The 19,046-nt window shown below is 39.8% G+C and overlaps 1 protein-coding gene across 4 annotated transcripts in view; it reads right to left on the bottom strand.

Moving 5' to 3' along the window:
* Positions 1-19,046, bottom strand: part of bin3 (bridging integrator 3) — a 455,445-nt gene that overhangs the window by 48,365 nt on the left and 388,034 nt on the right. For 2 of the 4 annotated variants that reach the window (XM_062049500.1, XM_062049502.1), the window contains one exon: positions 330-370. The exons of the other annotated variants lie outside the window; for them this stretch is intronic. In XM_062049500.1, the coding sequence (XP_061905484.1) occupies positions 330-370 (41 nt within the window). The remainder of the gene's footprint in view (positions 1-329; positions 371-19,046) is intronic. 4 annotated transcript variants of the gene reach the window in all.

Raw genomic sequence — 19,046 nt, 5'->3', positions numbered from 1 at the left:
TGGCAGAATATTAGGGCTGTGAATTTTGCTCACGCAACGATCCGATCCCGATTCCTGGGGTAACGATTCGATTCAGAATGGATTCTCGATTCAAACCGATTCTCGCAGTGTAGTATTTGGTATAATAATTATAACAAAAGCTCCTTCTGGTTGCATGGAGATGGCCTAAAAAATTAATTTTTAAAAAGTTATCTTTACTAAAAATTGATTTTTTTAAAATCATGACTCGATTTAGAATCGGGATGAATAGGAATCCCAATTCGGATATGAATTAATTTTTTCGTGCACCCCTACAAAATATGTACATATAACACACTTTGTTGACTTACTTTTTAAGAGGGTCAATAACAGTCTTCTGCATCTGATTGACCTAAAATGACAAAGAGAACAGAACATTTCTGCATGAAAAGGTGGTGAAATTATAAATACAGAGTCATGTCTCACTATTTAGCAGCCTAAACGTCAACAACAATGTACATCTCAAACACAGCACTCAAGAAAAAGGAAAAAGGGGGGCTGGCAAATAAACTTTGGTGATGATTTTATTGCGCAAAAAACCCCGAGGAGAAAGCCCTGAATATTCATCAAGCTTGATATACAATACAACTGTCAGGGGACGCACATGAAAGCCAAGCCCAACTGATTTCAAATCCTGGGGAAGGTGGGCCGCCATACAAGATGAAAGTTATTCGCAAACAAACATTTTAAACAATAACAGTTTATCTTTTTCTTTGTTACATTTGACTTCTGGTTGCCTGAATTAACAGCGAAAAGGAAGGGAAGTGTGGTGGTGTGGGGGTGTTAATTGGAGGTAAAGGAACATCTCAAGGCCTTTACATGACAGAGGAAGCTTGGCAGAAGTTCACAAAGTTTCTTCTGGAAGACTGAAAATGACCTTGTTTACACAAATCGCTTTTTTTTTCTTTTTTTTTTAAATCGCTTTTTTTTTCTCTGGCTGACTCAAGTATAAACGCGCACAGGCCCCAATGTGGCCCCAATGTCACTTGCATGCGCAGTTCGATAGAGTGAAAACAAAGGAAGTTGATCTGTCGAAATGAGCTACCTCTTGTAGATGAAGAGTTGACTGGTAAGTTGATCTGTCGAAATGAGCAACCTCTTGTAGATGAAGAGTTGACTGTAAGTTCATCTGTCGAAATGAGCTACCTTTTGTAGATGAAGAGTTGACTGGTAAGTTGACAAGTGATAATTTCATTATATATTTCATTTCATATTTAAATCAGTGTTTCAAAACTTAAGGTATTATTTTTGATGCAGCAGCAAAATCGATAAGACACTAGTGCTGCGAATCTTTGGGCACCACACAATTATACACAATATACAGTATATATACATATACAGTATATTTGTATGTATTTATTTGACAGGGACAGTACAATGAAACAATGTTACCGGGCGGTATAGCTCGGTTGGTAGAGTGGCCGTGCCAGCAACTTGAGGGTTGCAGGTTCGATCCCCGCTTCCGCCATCCTAGTCACTGCTGTTGTGTCCTTGGGCAAGACACTTTACCCACCTGCTCCCAGTGCCACCCACACTGGTTTAAATGTAACTTAGATATTGGGTTTCACTATGTAAAGCGCTTTGAGTCACTAGAGAAAAGCGCTATATAAATATAATTCACTTCACTTCACTACCCACAGGTAACCCATGTCAAAGTACATAAGACTTTTAGCCACAGGTTAATTTGCAGCCCTCGTCCCTGGTTAGGCTTTTAAAAAAAGTAGAGAAAATAATAAAACACATACAAAAAGATGAAGAAAAGTACAAAAATAAAAACACATTGAAAATAATTGGCCCCATTTATCCATATTACACCCAGTTCTAGAGCTCACACTTCTGATTTTCCTTAAGCCACTTTTTCAGTTTTGTAGAGACAAGTTTAATGTCCGACTGTGACTTTAACTCCAGTGGCAAAGACTTCCACAGATGTGAGACCTTCACTGAGAACGCAGACTGACCTAGAGTGGTCCGCCACCTTTTCACTCTGCAGCTCCCACCGACTGCACACCTTCACTACTGTATCTTTGTACTTCTTTACACATCACATCAGGGGCTAATCCATTAAGACACTTAAAAATAGCTTTTAAAAATGAGAAATTTATAAAATTAACAAAGCTCATCATGTTATATTGTTGGGTAATATAGCAGTGATGATGCTTCATTGGTTTTTGGTCAAATGTCTTTAGTGTTTGTTTATATAACGACAACAGAGGCTTATATATACAGTATATATGCATATACATATACTGTACATGTATATACAGTCGTGGTCAAAAGTGTACATACACTTGTAAAGAACAATGGCATGGCTGTCTTGAGTTTCCAATCATTTCTACAACTCTTATTTTTTTTGTGATGGAGTGATTGGAGCACATACTTGTTGGTCACAAAAAACATTCATGAACTTTGCTTCTTTTATGAATTTATTATGGGTCTACTGAAAATGTGAGCAAATCTGATGGGTCAAAAGTATACATACAGCAATGTTAATATTTGCTTACATGTCCCTTGGCAAGTTTCACTGCAATAAGGCGCTTTTGGTAGCCATCCACAAGCTTCTGGCAAGCTTCTGCCTGAATTTTTGACCACTCCTCTTGACAAAATTGGTGCAGTTCAGCTAAATGTGTTGGTTTTCTGACATGGACTTGTTTCTTCAGCATTGTCCACACGTTTAAGTCAGGACTTTGGGAAGGCCATTCTAAAACCTTCATTCTAGCCTGAGTTAGCCATTCCTTTACCACTTTTGATGTGTGATTGGGGTCATTGTCCTGTTGGAACACCCAACTGCGCCCAAGACCTAACCTCCGGGCTGATGATTTTAGGTTGTCTTGAAGAATTTGGAGGTAATCCTCCTTTTTCATTATTGTCCCATTTAAAGCACCAGTTCCGTTGGCAGCAAAACAGGCCCAGAGCATAATACTACCACCACCATGCTTGACGGTAGGGATGGTGTTCCTGGGATTAAAGGCCTCACATTTTCTCCTCTAAACATATTGCTGGGTATTGTGGCCAAACAGCTCAATTTTTGTTTCATCTGACATCACATGGACAAAGATAAGACCTTCTGGAGGAAAGTTCTGTGGTCAGATGAAACACAAATTGAGCTCGCTAAATCAGGCCAGAATGAAGGTTTTAGAATGGCCTTCCCAAAGTCCTGACTTAAATGTTTGGATAATGCTGAAGAAACAAGTCCATGTCAGAAAACCAACACATTTAGCTGAACTGCCAGTCTACTATAGGCCTTCACAGCAGCTGTTAGCGTCGCCTGCAGAGCCTCTGAAGTACCGTATGTGCCACGAAGGCACAATCATCAGCATACTGTAATTCCACAATGTTCACACTTTTGACCTTGGTAGCCGCCTGCAGCCTTCTGATGTTAAATAAGCTTCCATCCAACCTGTAATCCACCAGCACACCACTGCTTCACTCAACTTATTTGTGCAGTAGCTAGGTGACACTCATGAGAAAGATGTTGAATAGTACAGGTGCAATCACACAACCCTGCCTGACACCTGTGCATACCTTGAAAGGCCTAGACTCCTGTCTTCCTGTTGTTACCTGAGCCATCAACCCCTCGTGGAAGCTTTGCAGGATGTTTACAAACTTCTGCGGGCAACCAACCCTGAGAAGGACCGCCCAGAGCAAGTCTCTGTTGATCGTATCAAAGGCCTTTGATAGGTCCACAAACGCCATGTATAGATCTTGATGTTGCTCCCTACACTTCTCTTGTAGCTGGTGTGTTGTGAAAATCATGTCTACAGTGCTGCAATTTTTCCTGAAGCCACATTGAGTCTCAGGCAATAGGTGTTCTGTTATGCTCTGTATGAGTCTTGACAGCATCACTTTGGCAAGAACCTTGCCGGCAGAAGACAGGAGGGATATTCCTCTACTATTGCCACAGACAGACTTCTCACCCTTCCCTTTATATATGGTTACAACATTTGCATCCCGCCATTGTTGGGGGACTGCTCCGCGCTTCCATATATCAGCAATGTAGTGGAAAATTGCTCTGGTACAGAGATAGCCTCCCTGTTTAAGGATCTCTGCAGGGATGCTATCCGGGCCAGAGGTCTTGTTGTTCTTCAGTGACCTAATTGCAGCCCAGACTTCAGAGAAGGTTGGTGGAAGATCCAGTTCTTCAATAGTTGGGTAGCTGGGCAGCTCTTCCAGCACTGCCAAATCAGAGGTGGCAGGTTGGTTTAAAAGTTTCTGGAAGTGTTCCACCCATCTGTCCACAACTTGTTTCTGGTCCTTTATGAGGGTTGAGCCATCAGCCGACTTCACAGGTGAGAGAGAGGAGTTCCTGGATCCATGGATGGTTTTCATAGCATTATAGAAGTTGTGCATGTCGTTCTTCACTGCAAAATGTTCAATTTCTTGAGCCTTGTCAGTCCACCAGTCATTTTTCAGTTTTCGCAGGAGAAACTGTACCTCCTTCCTTGATGTTCTCCAGTGCTGCTTTAGCCTGACAGATGTAGGTATGTTCAGGGCTGCGTTATGGGCCTTGTGCATGGTGTCCAGTATGGTTCTGATGGATTCTGAATTTTCGTCGAACCAGTCCTGATGCCTCCTACGGCGGTAGCCAATACACTCGGCTGCGGCCTCATAGAGCTTTGAGCTAAGGCAGGTCCAGTTGTCATCAACACTGCCTTCAGGGCTCAGGAAGGGGTCGATTTCCTGCAGCTTCCCTGCAATGGAGGATCGAAGGCTATTCCGGGCCTCGTCTGCTTCAAGCCGGGCACAGTCCAACCGCTTCTTGCCAGTTTTTCGGAGACAAACAGGGGGACGTACTGACGCTCGCAACTTGGAGATAATCATGCGGTGGTCAGTCCAGCAGTCAGCACCTCGCATTGCACGGGTTATGTGCACGTCCTTGGTGTCCTTGCGTCTCACGATGACGTAATCCAGCAGATGCCATTGCTTGAATCGTGGGTGCATCCAGGAAGCCTTCTTTATTTTTCTGTTGGAATATTGTGTTAGTGATTGTCAGTTCATGCTCAGCACAGAGACTGACTAGCCTCATGCCATTGCTGTTGACCTTCCCGATACCATGCTTCCCAATCACTCCTTTTAATATGAGGTGTTTTTTTCCAACCCTGGCATTAAAATCACCAAGCAGGAGGATGTTGTCCCTGCTTCCGGAATTGGACTCTGGAGTCTTTAGACCAGGCCTCGAATTTGAACTTTTTAAGGTCAAGGCGAGTGTTGCCTTAAAGGAGGGCTCATATTTTAGAACACCAAGGAAAGTTAGAAGGGCACCAAAGCAAACATTATTTTATTTCCAGGCAGGGGCTCCAAAGCATGCATATATATATATATATATATATATATATATATATATATATATATATATATATTCATAATATATATATATATATCCATCCATTTTCTACCGCTTGTCCCTTTTGGGGTCGCGGGGGGTGCTGGAGCCTATCTCAGCTGCATTCGGGCGGAAGGCGGGGTACACCCTGGACAAGTCGCCACCTCATCGCAGGGCCAACACAGATAGACAGACAACATTCACACTCACATTCACACACTAGGGCCAATTTAGTAGTTGCCAATTAACCTATCCCCAGGTGCATGTCTATATTATATATATATATATATATATATATATATATATATATATATATATATATATATATATATATATATATATATATATATATACATTTATGAATTTTCCAAGTGAAAGACCCCATCAAGTCATAAAAATGGGGTCCCACAGTATATTTCTGGGGTCCCACTTTTTGTAAGCGTTTTGAAAATAAATGATAAATGTATGCATTATCCTGTTATATGTCACATTCTATATTGTGTTTTGGAAAAAGGTTGTCATAAACGTTACTTCATTCATTAAAAATATATTACAAAAGAAAACTCATTTTTATGCATATGTAAGTGTATTCAGTTATAAACATTCATTCGCTTTCTTCTTTCGTTCATGGATCTAAACTTTGCCGCTGCCGGTAGTTTTTTCTATATTTGTATTTAATAAGTTGTAGGTGTGAGTTTGCATGTTCTCCCCATGACTGCGTGGGTTCCCTCCGGGTACTCCGGCTTCCTCCCACCGCCAAAAACATGCACTTGGGGATAGGTTGATTGGCAACACTAAATTGGCCCTGGTGTGTGAATGTGAGTGTGAATGTTGTCTGTCTATCTGTGTTGGCCCTGCGATGAGGTGGCGACTTGTCCAGGGTGTACCCCGCCTTCCGCCCGAATGCAGCTGAGATAGGCTCCAGTACCCCCCGCGACCCCAAAAGGGACAAGCGGTACAAAATGGATGGATGGAAGTTGTAGGTGTATTTATTTCAGTATAAAAATGTAAAAAGTTTTTTGCTTGGGTCATGAAAGTATGATAATGGTCTGCCAGGGCATATATGCATATGACGCATTTAATAGATTATTCTCACCTGTATGTAGATCATCAGTCCTTTAAAAACCGCCACATCTACACTTTCATGGCAAGTAATGCCAACAAACTTAGAATTTTGCAAGTTAGTTTCAATGTCATTTAATAGAGTGGCACTCTAGCATTTCATCTCTGGCTTGGTGATGGCCATAAGCTGTGTGTTCCACTTTAAGAATAATAATAATAATAATGGTTTAGATTTATATAGCGCTTTTCATTCATTCACACCTGCTGGTGGTAAACTACTTTCATAGCCACAGCTGCCCTGGAGTAGACTGACGGAAGCGTGGCTGCCAGTTTGCGCCTACGGCCCCTCCGACCACCACCCATCATTCATCATTCATTCACCAGTGTGAGCGGCACTGGGGGAAAGGGTGAAGTGTCCTGCTCAAAGACACAATGGCAGCGATTTGGATTGTAAGAGGCGGGGAGCGAACCTGCAACCCTTAGGAATCTGGCACGGCCGCTCTACCCAGCACGCCATGCCGCCTCTAAGAAGTTAGGAGAGGGAGCGCAAGCATGTTCAGGAGTGTTACTAGCATAGTGGATGTCCGCTTGGCTTTGTGGAAAACATCAATAAAGACTTGTAACAAATCGTCATTCCGATCAAAGAGCGGAACTGTAGGGACCCACTGCCTGGTAAAGTGGAGGGTCTTACCCCCGACAATATATCGGCCCTGGAGGGAAGGTTTCGGTCTCCCCCGTGCTCCTGGACCACGGTCTGGGAGCAGACAAGCAGGAAAGGTGTAACATGATGTTTCTTGGTGCCTGATGAGGCTGGATCTTTGAAAATCAGTGCACCCGGTTGTAAAGGTGTTCTTGTCATTAGACCGTTTACATGGCGTGCAAAACATCTTTCCATCTTTACAAGTCAGCCATTTGCTGAAAAGTGGCTCCTGAAGACACTTTTCATTGAAGCTTCACTTCTTGGGTTTATTGCTTGCCATGACCAAATCAATAACACGCGGGAGTCCTAATACCGCAAATGCAGTATTTGTGATTGATAAAACTTTAAGCGAATCAAAATTTAAGAAATTGTACCGAAAAGTTCATTACTTTGAAGTCGACCAACAAAAACGCAATAAACGGGGACGGAAATTTGACTCGGCAAATATAAACAAAACAAAACACAGGCGAAAGCGATAATCCCTAAAAAAAAGGGGTAAACCGGAGTTTTGACCCGTAGAAGGCAGGGACAGTTAAAAAAAAAAAAGATCCGCGTCCCAGGGACGAGCGGACTTCCGGAAATGCGCATCCTTTCTGATTTCAATGCGTAAAAAGACAAAAAACTTCTTTTTTTTTTAAATTAATTAATAATATCAAACAACTTTTTGTCATTACATGATGCTTTTATCTCTATATTTACATTTTGATAGAGGGAGGTATTTTGTTTATTACTTATTATTTATTTAAGTTATGTACATTTATATGTACATGTAGATGATGTTTCGGGACAGATCCATTAAGAGTTTGAGCAGAAATATGTCATATAGGAATTAACTATACACAATAAAACATTAACAAAATGATGTGTCAAATGTTTTTTAAAGTAATACCTTTGTGACATGAAAAAAACACAAGGTAAAAAAACATACTTTTTGATTTCAATATAAAACTCAAAACAGTTTGGCAAATGAAGACGAAGTCTAATAAACAAGCTTTGTTCTTCTCCAATGCCTCCTATCAGTACAACAGTTTGGTCAACAAAAATAAAGAGGAGTGACACTTCTCACCTCGAATACACAATATTGCCAGCCTGCGTTCAATTCGATGAAATGACAAAACATTTTAGCCAGTACTGATGTTATTTGAACGCTAATACAGTTAAATAAAAGAGGAGTGAACATCCCAGTCAACAAACTAAAGACTTTATAACCATGTTGTGACAACGTTCACGACACATCACCTGCTGCATGTTTCCTCACATCATTAACGCTCAGTCACAGCAGCTGATGGACGATGTATTGAAAAAATTAAAGCAACATCAAATAGTTTTCTGTATACTTTTAGTGTGGGGACAAGTGTTTCCAATATTGTCCACAGCTCTCTCCAACTAAATACAGCAGTGCACTCTTAAACGCACAGCGGGAAGCCAGAGAAAATTAGGTTAAACCAAGCGCTTGGCTCCGGAGCAAAGTCTGCGTAGTTTGTCCACCATGATTATCAAGCCAAACGACGCTAGTGCGCATGCGCCTGACGTCCTGTTGCCTAAAATGCATTAATAAATGACAGGTTTTCGGTAATAAAAAAATTAGACGGTTGCTAACCGTCTGGAATTTTATCGCAAATTATCATTATACCGTTTACCGTTACATAAATAAATGATAAATGGGTTATACTTGTATAGCGCTTTTCTACCTTCAAGGTACTCAAAGCGCTTTGACAGTATTTCCACATTTACCCATTCACACACACATTCACACACTGATGGCGGGAGCTGCCATGCAAGGCGCTAACCAGCAGCCATCAGAGGCAAAGGGTGAAGTGTCTTGCCCAAGGACACAACGGACGTGACTAGGAAGGTAGAAGGTGGGAATTGAACCCCAGTAACCAGCAACACTCCGATTGCTGGCACAGCCACTCTACCAACTTCGCCACGCCGTCCCTCGTCCATTAACAAGTAAAAGTCAAGGGCGGTCACGGCATGTGCAGATGTTGGTAAATTTTTTAGGGCATTACGGCAAATGACGAGGGCGGTCGCGGCTTTTGCCGCAGTTGCCGTGGTTAAATTCAAGCCCTGTTAGACTGGTATAAAAAAATCTGATCTGTGTCACTTGAGGGCGAAACAAATCAGATTTGGTGTGCAGTGTAAACATCTCCAAACATGGTTGGGTAGAGTCAATGAAGTCAATTTAAAGCAGCGATATGCGAAGAGATATGCAGGGCTGCAGGATGATGAGCTAGCATAAGTTTGCTGGCTATCGGAAGGACAGCTGATATCGCTATCTAAAAAAAAATAAATGGAGGCGAGGTCGCAGCTGTGCGATGTGAAAGTGCCCTGACGGGCTAGGAGAAGGCATTCTGCTTGATTGTGGTTTGAGGGAAAACATAACAACAACAAGTGTACGGGAATTCACATTGTCTTTGTTTTACATATTCACAGCTCCCTCCTCGGCGCTGCTGCTCCACAAAGGTGAGAGCATGTGGCGAGGAGGGAGAAGAAGAGCGGCAGATTTGCTTAAGCATGCTGGCGCCCTCTACCCTCTGCCCCTTCCCACAGAGAGGAGGGGCCTAGCTATTCCTCGGAGGGCCCCCAGGCCGACGCTCCGTCTCCATCAGTGAGTCACGGGGCAGAGGCCATCCCAACACACAGGCCTCCCGAAAATACACGCAGATCGCAGAGGAAATCAATATCCCTCCAAACGGAGCATCCTCCACCACGCTGCCGCCATCTACACCAGGGCTCAGCCTGGTGCGCCGGCGGGTCTGCGCGCCCTTCCTCAGCCCCAGAAATAAACACACAGACCTGGGCCACTGCTGCCTTCATTATCGCTCGGCGTTTCAAGTGCTGGCTGCTCGCTGACTCGCGGGCCCCCGCGGCGCAACATCTCGTCTCCGCACCAGGAAGAGCCAAGGGTGGCTGCTTTTGTGTCTGTTTCGCAGGAGCGGTGTTGGCTGTGGAATCAGCTGGAAACACCTAGCAAACCTGTGTGATTTCCACTCGAGCCCGCGGCTCATGTTTAGCCACTTGACAAAAAGTGAAGGTGAGGAAGTTTATTTAGCAAGACTTAAAGAAGTGGAGGGAATATTAGGTTTGAAGAGCTGTCAAATCCTCTCTGGATGACAATGTAGGAGCTACTGACACGGAGCATATAGTGTGCAACTTCAGAAAAGTTGCACCCGCTGTGGAGTTTGCTCCTTGATTGCAGGCCACTATAACGAGACAGCTTGAGTGGAGATGGAGAGGAAAAGGAGTGAGTGCAAGACAAAAATAAAAGACAATGCACTGACTGCAATTCAAGGCGAAGGGAGTCCTGGTATGCAATAGACCCCGGTGCTTATACTGAGCTCAGAGCAAAGCCAGTATGAAACAACTGCTGTTCATGTAGTGGCCATGGTTGAATAATACACAGTCAGGCCTTGAGTCATTGTTCCATTTACGTGCTGTGATCTGCATTTAAAGGTATGGCCACCTTGTTATTGTGAGAGGAACTGTAGTGACACTGCACCTTGCTGACAGCCCACTTGCTAGAAGAAAGTTAGCTGGTGAAGAGGTTTATTTGGCCTACTAATGTGTATTTATAAATGGTTGATTTGTATAGGCTAGTAAGGTAAAGTTTTGCACCTCACAAGTTTCGGCAGTTTGTCAGGTACAAAACTTTACCTTACTAGCCTATATAAATCAACCATTTATAAAAAGAAAGTTAGCTGCTGAATGCTGCTGCTAAATCGTCACCGAGTCGGGAAAAGTTGGCGGTGGATTATAAATCACGCCTCGCACCTGTATTGTTGTGTCCATAAGACATTGAAACAATGTTGAGAACTTGTTGAATTAAATCCTGATGTGGAACAACTCAAAGCTAACGTTGAAACAACATGCTTTTTGACAGTGTTTCTTCAATGTCAGGTTGTGACGTTCATTTGACCAATTAAATTTGGTCATTTCCCAACCAATATTCTACAACACATGTACAACGTTGAAACAACATGCTTCTTGACAACGTTGTTCAATGTCAGGTTGTGATGTTGATTTGACCATTGAATTTTTGGTCATTTCCAAATCAATATTCAACACAAATACAACGTTGAAACAACATGCTTTTTGACAACGTTTCTTCAATGTCAGGTTCTGATGATTTGACATTGAATTTTGGTCATTTCCCAACCAATATTCCATCCATCCTTTTTCTACCACTTGTCCCTTTCGTGGTCGCGGGGGGTGCTGGAGCCTATCTCGCATTCTACAACACAAATACAACGTTGAAACAACATGCTTTTTGACAGTGTTTGTTCAATGTGGCGTGGCGAAGTTGGTAGAGAGGCCGTGCCAGCAATCGGAGGGTTGGTTCAATCCCCACCTTCTACCATCCTAGTCACGTCCGTTGTGTCCTTGGGCAAGACACTTCACCCTTGCTCCTGATGGGTGCTGGTTAGCGCCTTGCATGGCAGCTCCCGCCATCAGTGTGTGAATGTGTGTGTGAATGGGTGAATGTGGAAATACTGTCGAAGCGCTTTGAGTACCTTGAAGGTAGAAAAGCGCTATACAAGTATAACCCATTTATCATTTATAATGTCAGCTTGTGACGTTGATTTGACCATTGAAATTTGGTCATTTCCCAACCAATATTCTACAACACATGAACAATGTTGTAACAACATGCTTTTTGACAACGTTTAATCAATGTCGGGTTGTGATGTTGATTTGACCGTTGAATTTTGGTCATTTCCCAACCAATATTCTACAACACAAATACAACGTTGAAACAACATGCTTTTTGACAGTGTTTATGCAATGTCAGGTTGTGACGTTGATTTGACCTTTGAAATTTGGTCATTTCCCAACCAATATTCTACAACACATGTAGAATGTTGAAACAACATGCTTTTTGACAACGTTTAATCAATGTCGGGTTGTGACGTTGATTTGACATTGAATTTTGGTCATTTCCCATTCAATATTCTACAACCCAAATACAACATGCTTATTGACGACATTTATTCAATGTCAGGTTTTGACGTTGATTTGACATTGAAATTTGGTAATTTCCCATCCAATATTTTACAACACAAATACAACGTTGAAACAACATGCTTTTTCACAGTGTTTATTCAATGTCAGGTTGTGACTTTGATTTGACATTGAAATTTGGTCATTTCCCATCCAATATTCTACAACACAAATACAACATGCTTATTAACAACGTTTAATCAATGTCAGGTTGTGACGTTGATTTGACCATTGAAATTATATATATGTATATATATATATATATATATATATATATATATATATATATATATAGTGACAGAGGTGTAAGGTGACAGGTTATTGCACATTATTCTGTTTCACAGTCCAGTATTATTGCACTATCTAGAGGCCATTTGGGATATATTGCACAGTCCAACATTGTTGCACATTATAGTCAGGTTATTGCACATTATTCTATTTCACAGTCCAGTATTAATGCACTTATCAAGAGGCCATTTGGGATATATTGCAAAGTCCAAAATTATTGCACATTATAGTCTGAAAAATAAAAGACATGACACATGAGGACACATTGTGCTCACTCAGGGCCTGTTTAATGCTACTATGGCTCGTGGGTAAAAACTGTTTTTTAGTCTATTTGTGCCCGCTTTTAGCACCCTATAGCGTCTGCTTTTAAAAGATTTGTATGTATAATCAATGTTGTATCAATGTCTTGTGTCTGCTGGGGATGACTTAGAACAGGGGTCACCAACCTTTTTGAAACCAAGGGCTACTTCTTGGGTACTGATTAATGCGAAGGGCTACCAGTTAGATACACACTTAAATAAATTGCCAGAAGTAGCCAATTTGCTCAATTTACCTTTAACTCTGTTATTATTAATAATTAATGATATTTATCTTTGTGGAAACACTGATCATCTTAATGATTTCTCACAATAAATATATATAGAAACAGATAAATATCAATATGCAACACTTTATTTTTATATTTTCTCTAAGTGCACATTTTTCAAATTGAACATTTTCAAATGATCACTTCTAAGACAGTCTTGTGAAATCACAATATCCCATTTTAACTAGCTAGCCACTAACATTTTTTAACAAATCATGAATTACTTTGCACCATGTTTGTACAAATAATAACTCATGTAAAATACAAAAGTAAACTCTCAAATTTTTAAATCATGTCACACTTTGAACTGGACACCAAATCTGTTATCTGTTTCTTTGTCAGTTAGTGGGAAGCCTGGCATTGCATGCTGTTAACTAGTGTGTTGTACTCTGGTGTGTAACTTGACACTGCAACTCTGAGTGAGTCTTGCAGATGTGCATCAGTGAGGCGTGTTCTGTGTTTGTTCTTGATGAAGTTCATGTCAGAAAAGGCTGATTCACAAAGATAAGATTTTTCCTCATTGTTTGCGGAACCTTCTTAATCTTTTGGACATATTTTCACAGCAATCTGGCCTTAAGCTTAATTATGATAAATGTAAAATGTTAAGGATCGGAAATCTAAAGGGAACGTCCTTTCGAATGGAATGCAAAGTGCCTGTTTTGTGGACAGATGGACCAGTTAACATACTTGGTGTTGTTGTCCCAGAAAATCTGGAAGATCTAGGCTCAGTAAATTATGATAATCGACTAAGAAAGCTGGACAAAATTATGCAATTATGGAAAGGGAAATCCCTAACCTTGTATGGTAAAATGTCTATTGCCAACTCGTTAATTATTCCTCAATTTATTTATTTGTTTTTGTTATTACCAGCTCCATCACAAAACTTTTTTAAGATTTATGAGCGGAGGGTCTTCGATTTTGTCTGGAACGGCAAACCAGAAAAGATTAAAAGAAAGGTTTTGTACAAAGAGTATGAATATGGGGGCCTGAAACTTCTCAACCTTGAAGCTATGTGTCTGTCTTTAAAAGCATCAATTGTTCCAAAGATGTATTTAAACATTGAGTGGTACACAAATGTCCTGTTGGACAAAAAACATGTACTGTATCAAAATAAATTGTATCCTTTTTTACAAGTGATCCCCTCCCAGAGAGTCTGCTGGGAAACATGGCGGGGTTCATAAAGGAAACAATCCACTCATAGTGGTGTTTTCAATTTTATGTGCCAGAAAAAAGAGACGATATTTTGCAGCAGTTAATATGGATGAACTCTAATATTGTAATAGATGGAAAGCCTTTCTTTTGGAAAAATATGTTTGAAAGAGGAATCATTTTTGTCAATGATATTATCAATGAGAATGGTAAAATTATGAAGTATGATGAATTTAGAGCTATGTATGGTGATGCTTGCTCAAGCTTTTCATTTTATCAACTAACTTGAGTAATTGGGAAAAGATGGAAACAAATAATTAATTATGGAACTACTAAATTATTAGTTTGTAAACCTCTAATAAGAAATTCTAGTTGGCAAAAAGGAACTAAAATAAATAGAAAAATATATAATTTTTATTTAATAAAGAAATCTTTGAAGGCTGCCTCATACAACACAAATGGAAAATGGGAGGACTTTTTTGACTGCCCGTTGCCATGGGATGCCATATTCAAACTAATCTATAAAACCACTATCGATGTGCAAAATTGTTATTTTCAAATTAAAATTATTTATAACTTCTTACCCACAGGGAAAATGTTAAAATTATGGAATATGACAGAGTCAGATGATTGCCAATTTTGTTGTCAGGAGCCTGAATCCACCCTGCATTTGTTTTGGTATTGTCATATTGTGTCTTTGTTTTGGGTGGAAGTTGAAAAAATGTGTTTAAGGATTGGTGTGTTTATGAAGCTTAATGTGGTTTCTGTTATTTTAGGAGAGTTCATTGACAATCATGATTTAGTCAATTTAATTATAGTACTCGGTAAAATGTTTATTTTTAAGGCCAAAAACAGATATTCACTTAGTGTTACTTTCTTTAAAACATTTATTCAGTATTTTCTAATTTTAGAAAGTTACATGGTTGAAAACGATAATGATGCCAAAAAACATTAAAAAAAAGAGGAGAAGTCCTCAAAGGCTTATTTTGAAAGTATAATTATGTTTATAGATTATATGATATCTGTTGTTGTGTTCCCTAATTTGAGTGACCTGGACATAATCTGGACTGTACATAAATGCTTATTTTGAAAATGTAATTTTGTTTATAAATTATATGCAATCTGTTGTGTTCCCTAATTTTTTTCTGTGTACATGAATGAAGGTGTGTGTTGCTGAGTCCGACTTGGACATTATCTGGACTGGGCCTGGTTTAAAAAACCCTTTAAACAAATCTAATTTCATTGACAACCTGGTCTGTTGAAGATAAGGCCCTTTTTAAAAAAATAAAATAAAATAAGATAAATAAATAAAAAACATTTTCTTGGAAAAAAAAGAAAGTAAAACAATATAAAAATAATTACATAAAAAATAGTAATTAATGAAAATGTTAGTGGACCAGCAGCCTATACAATCATGTGTGCTTCAGGGACTGTGTCCCTTGCAGATGTGTTGTCTATGTTGTGGGAACCAGAATATTGGTAGCAGAAAGAAATAACCCATTTTGTGTGAGTGGGTGTGGATGAGTGTGCATGGGGGAGGTTGTTTGGGTTGATGCACTGATTGAAAGTGTATCTTGTGTTTTTTCTATGTAGATTTAATTAAAAAAATAAAAATAAAAAAATAATTTTTTTTTTTTTTTTTTTTTAGAACAGGCCCGCGGGCGACTCATCTGGTCCTTACGGGCGACCTGGTGCCCGCGGGCACCGCGTTGGTGACCCCTGACCTAGAAGCACTTCCGGATCTCAGGTGGAGTCCCTATAGGCTACTCGGGCATATTTTGAAAGGTTTTAAGGCAAGTATACGAGCTATCATTTAAAAAAATATTAAAATTGTATGGAGTGGAGTTTAACACTTTAGAAAAATAATTGTCTAAAGATTTAAACTGTTCATCATCATCGGAGACAACTGACACTCACAAGGATATAAAGCAGAAAAGATTGGATATACATTATGTCTTTGAATCTAGATGAGTCCACAAGTTAAGCATTAATCAGTGGAAGACGATATTGAATTTATTTGTGCATCGTAAGTAACGTATTTGATTGACATTAACTAGTGTCGTATTGCTGTGGTCGTGATGCTTATGAGAAAAACAATTTTGTTTTTGCAGTTGATTTCCTGGCACAAATATTTGTCTGTCATCTACAATTTGTGTCTGCAATTGGTCTTATGCTGTGAAGTTCGTATTTAGTCTAATTGTTTAGCTAGATTGCAATGTTTGGTTTTCAACAATATTTAGCCATTTTAAGATTCAGTGTGTGAAAATCCAACAATCACACTATTTATTACTGAAACTTAACATGACATTAGGTATTGCATATGATGTCACGTCCGCTTGGCTTGGTTGCGGTGTATGTACATGGAGGGCAAACAACATGGTCCCTAGCGATAAATGAAGAACTGAAAATGCCGCTTTGCTGTGCTGTTCCAATTGTTCAAACAGAGAGATACAACAACAGGTCTTCGAAGCTATACTTAGGCATAGCAACCATAACTTAAAAGAACACAAACAAACAAATGCAATCTCTTGTCCTCAGTTTATGTGTAGTTCTGCTCTCAAACACTACTTATGTAGTAGAGAATAAACCTGATTAAATCACAAAAAGTCAAATGTTTAAACAAACATGGTCCAAGCAGAAAGCAACATGTTTGAGAGCAACTTTCCTTTCATAATTTCCCGGACTTCATTATTTTTATGAAGCCCTTCTTTCAGGACTATTAAAGCTCTTTCCTATCTCTCCATTTGAACAATTGGGACAGCACAGCAAAGCGGCATTTTCAGTTATTAATTTATCGCTAGGGACCATGTTGTTTGCCCTCCATGTACATACACCGCAACCAAGCCAAGTGGACGTGACGTCATATGCAACCCAGCAATAGGCCAGCCCCTGGCAAACGTTGTGGAATCATCAGACCAGAGGATTTTCATTCAGTTGTTTCATTTTGTAGAAGACAGACATGACACAACTATAGTCCTTTCAACTTTCTGGCTTTAAGAAACACTCAAATAAATGATTGTGTTAGTCCATAACAGTTTTATTTTCAGATCATGCAGAGTGAAAAAAATTATGAAATCGCTCAATTCAGAGGAGAAAAATTATGGAATAGTGAAAAACAAAAAAACACTACAACACTAGTACTTTGTTGCACCACCTCTGGTTTTTGCATGGACTTAACAAGTGCCAGACAGAACTCTTTATCCAACTTTCTCTGATTGCTGTTGTCAGATCAGCTTTGCAGCTTGGAGTCTTGTCATCCACCATTTTCTCCTATGCACCGAGATCGAGACTATTTGCAGGCCATGACATTGACCTTAAGTATTTTTCTTCAAGAAAAGTTTTTGCTCTGTGGCAAGATACATATTAATCTTGAAAAAGGGAGTCATCATCCCCAAACATCCTTTGCATGGGTGGAATAAGAAAATGTCAAAGTCAACTCATATCATCAATGAGTCTAAAAATGGGCACATTTTCTTCAGGCAGTCGTCTTCAGAAATCTCACTGGAACGCCACTAAACAAAAGTTGCAGCATCCTCACCTTGCCCTTGCAGATTCACATTCATCACTGAATAGGACTTTCATCCAGTCATCCAAAGACCACCATTGCTTTTCCTTAGTCCATTGAAACGGTGTTGTTTTCTGTCTAGATGTTAACGACGGCTTTTATTTCGCTTTCTTGTATTCAAATCCAATTTCCTTTTGGTAATTTTTCTTACAGTTGACTCCAGTTTCCAAACATTTGCTCTTCATTTGTTTTGCTGTGCATTTTCTGTTTTCAAGACATATTGCTTTAAATTTTCTGTCTTGAAGCTGTGATATTTTCCTTGGTCTACCAGCATGCTTGCCTTCTACCACCTTCCCATGTTGGTCCAGGTTTTACACACAGCTGACTGTCAACATCTTTGGCAACATTGCCTGATGATTTACCTTCTAGAAGAAGTTTGATAAACCTCTATTTTGTTTCAATTGGCTACTGTCGCGTTGGGGCCATGATTCATGTCAATCCACCTGCTGCAACAGCTCTCCTTTTTAACTGCAGACTAATGAACAGATTTAATCTGATGCAGGTGTTCACTTTACAAATGAAAATATACAGGCCATTGCCATAATTTTTTCCCTACGATTGAATTATTTCATAATTTTGCACTCTGCTTGATCTAAGAATGAAACTGTTACTGATTGCCACAATTTATCATATTGATTTATTTTCGTGTTTTATAAAGCCAGAAAGTTGGCATGTGAAATAATTATAATTTTGTGTCATGTCTGTTAACTACAAACCCAAAAAGCAGTGAAGTTGTCACGTTGTGTAAACGGTAAATAAAAAGAGAGTACAATGATTTGCAAATCCTTTTAATCTTTTATCATCAATTGAATAGACTGCAAAGACAAGATATTTATTGTTAGAACTGGAAAACTTTGTTATTTTTTGCAAATATTAGCTCATTTGGAATTTGATGCCTGTAACATGTTCCAAAAAAGCTGGCACAAGTGGCAAAAAGACTGAGAAAGTTGAGGAATGATAATCAAACACTTATTTTGAACATCCCACAGGTGAACAGGCTAATCGGGAACAGGTGGGTGCCATGATTGGGTATTAAAGCAGCTTCCATGAAATGCTCAGTCATTCACAAACAAGGATGGGGCGAGGGTCACCACTTTGTCAACAATTGCCTGAGAAAATTGTTTAAGAAAAACCTTTCTCAACCAGCTATTAAAAGGAATTTAGGGATTTCACCATCTACGCTCCATAATATCATCAAAAGGTTCAGAGAATATGGAGAAATCACCGCACGTAAGCGGCAATGCCCGTGACCTTCGATCTCTGTCGGTACTGCATCAAAAAGTGACATCAGTGTGTAAAGGATATCACCACATGGGCTCAGGAACACTTCAGAAAACCACTGTCAGTAACTACAGTT

The sequence above is a fragment of the Entelurus aequoreus genome, linkage group LG06 (genome assembly GCF_033978785.1).
Source record: "Entelurus aequoreus isolate RoL-2023_Sb linkage group LG06, RoL_Eaeq_v1.1, whole genome shotgun sequence".
NCBI lineage: Eukaryota > Metazoa > Chordata > Actinopteri > Syngnathiformes > Syngnathidae > Entelurus > Entelurus aequoreus.
Note: the sequence above shows the minus strand (reverse complement) of the source record. Positions and strands in the feature narration are given on the sequence as shown.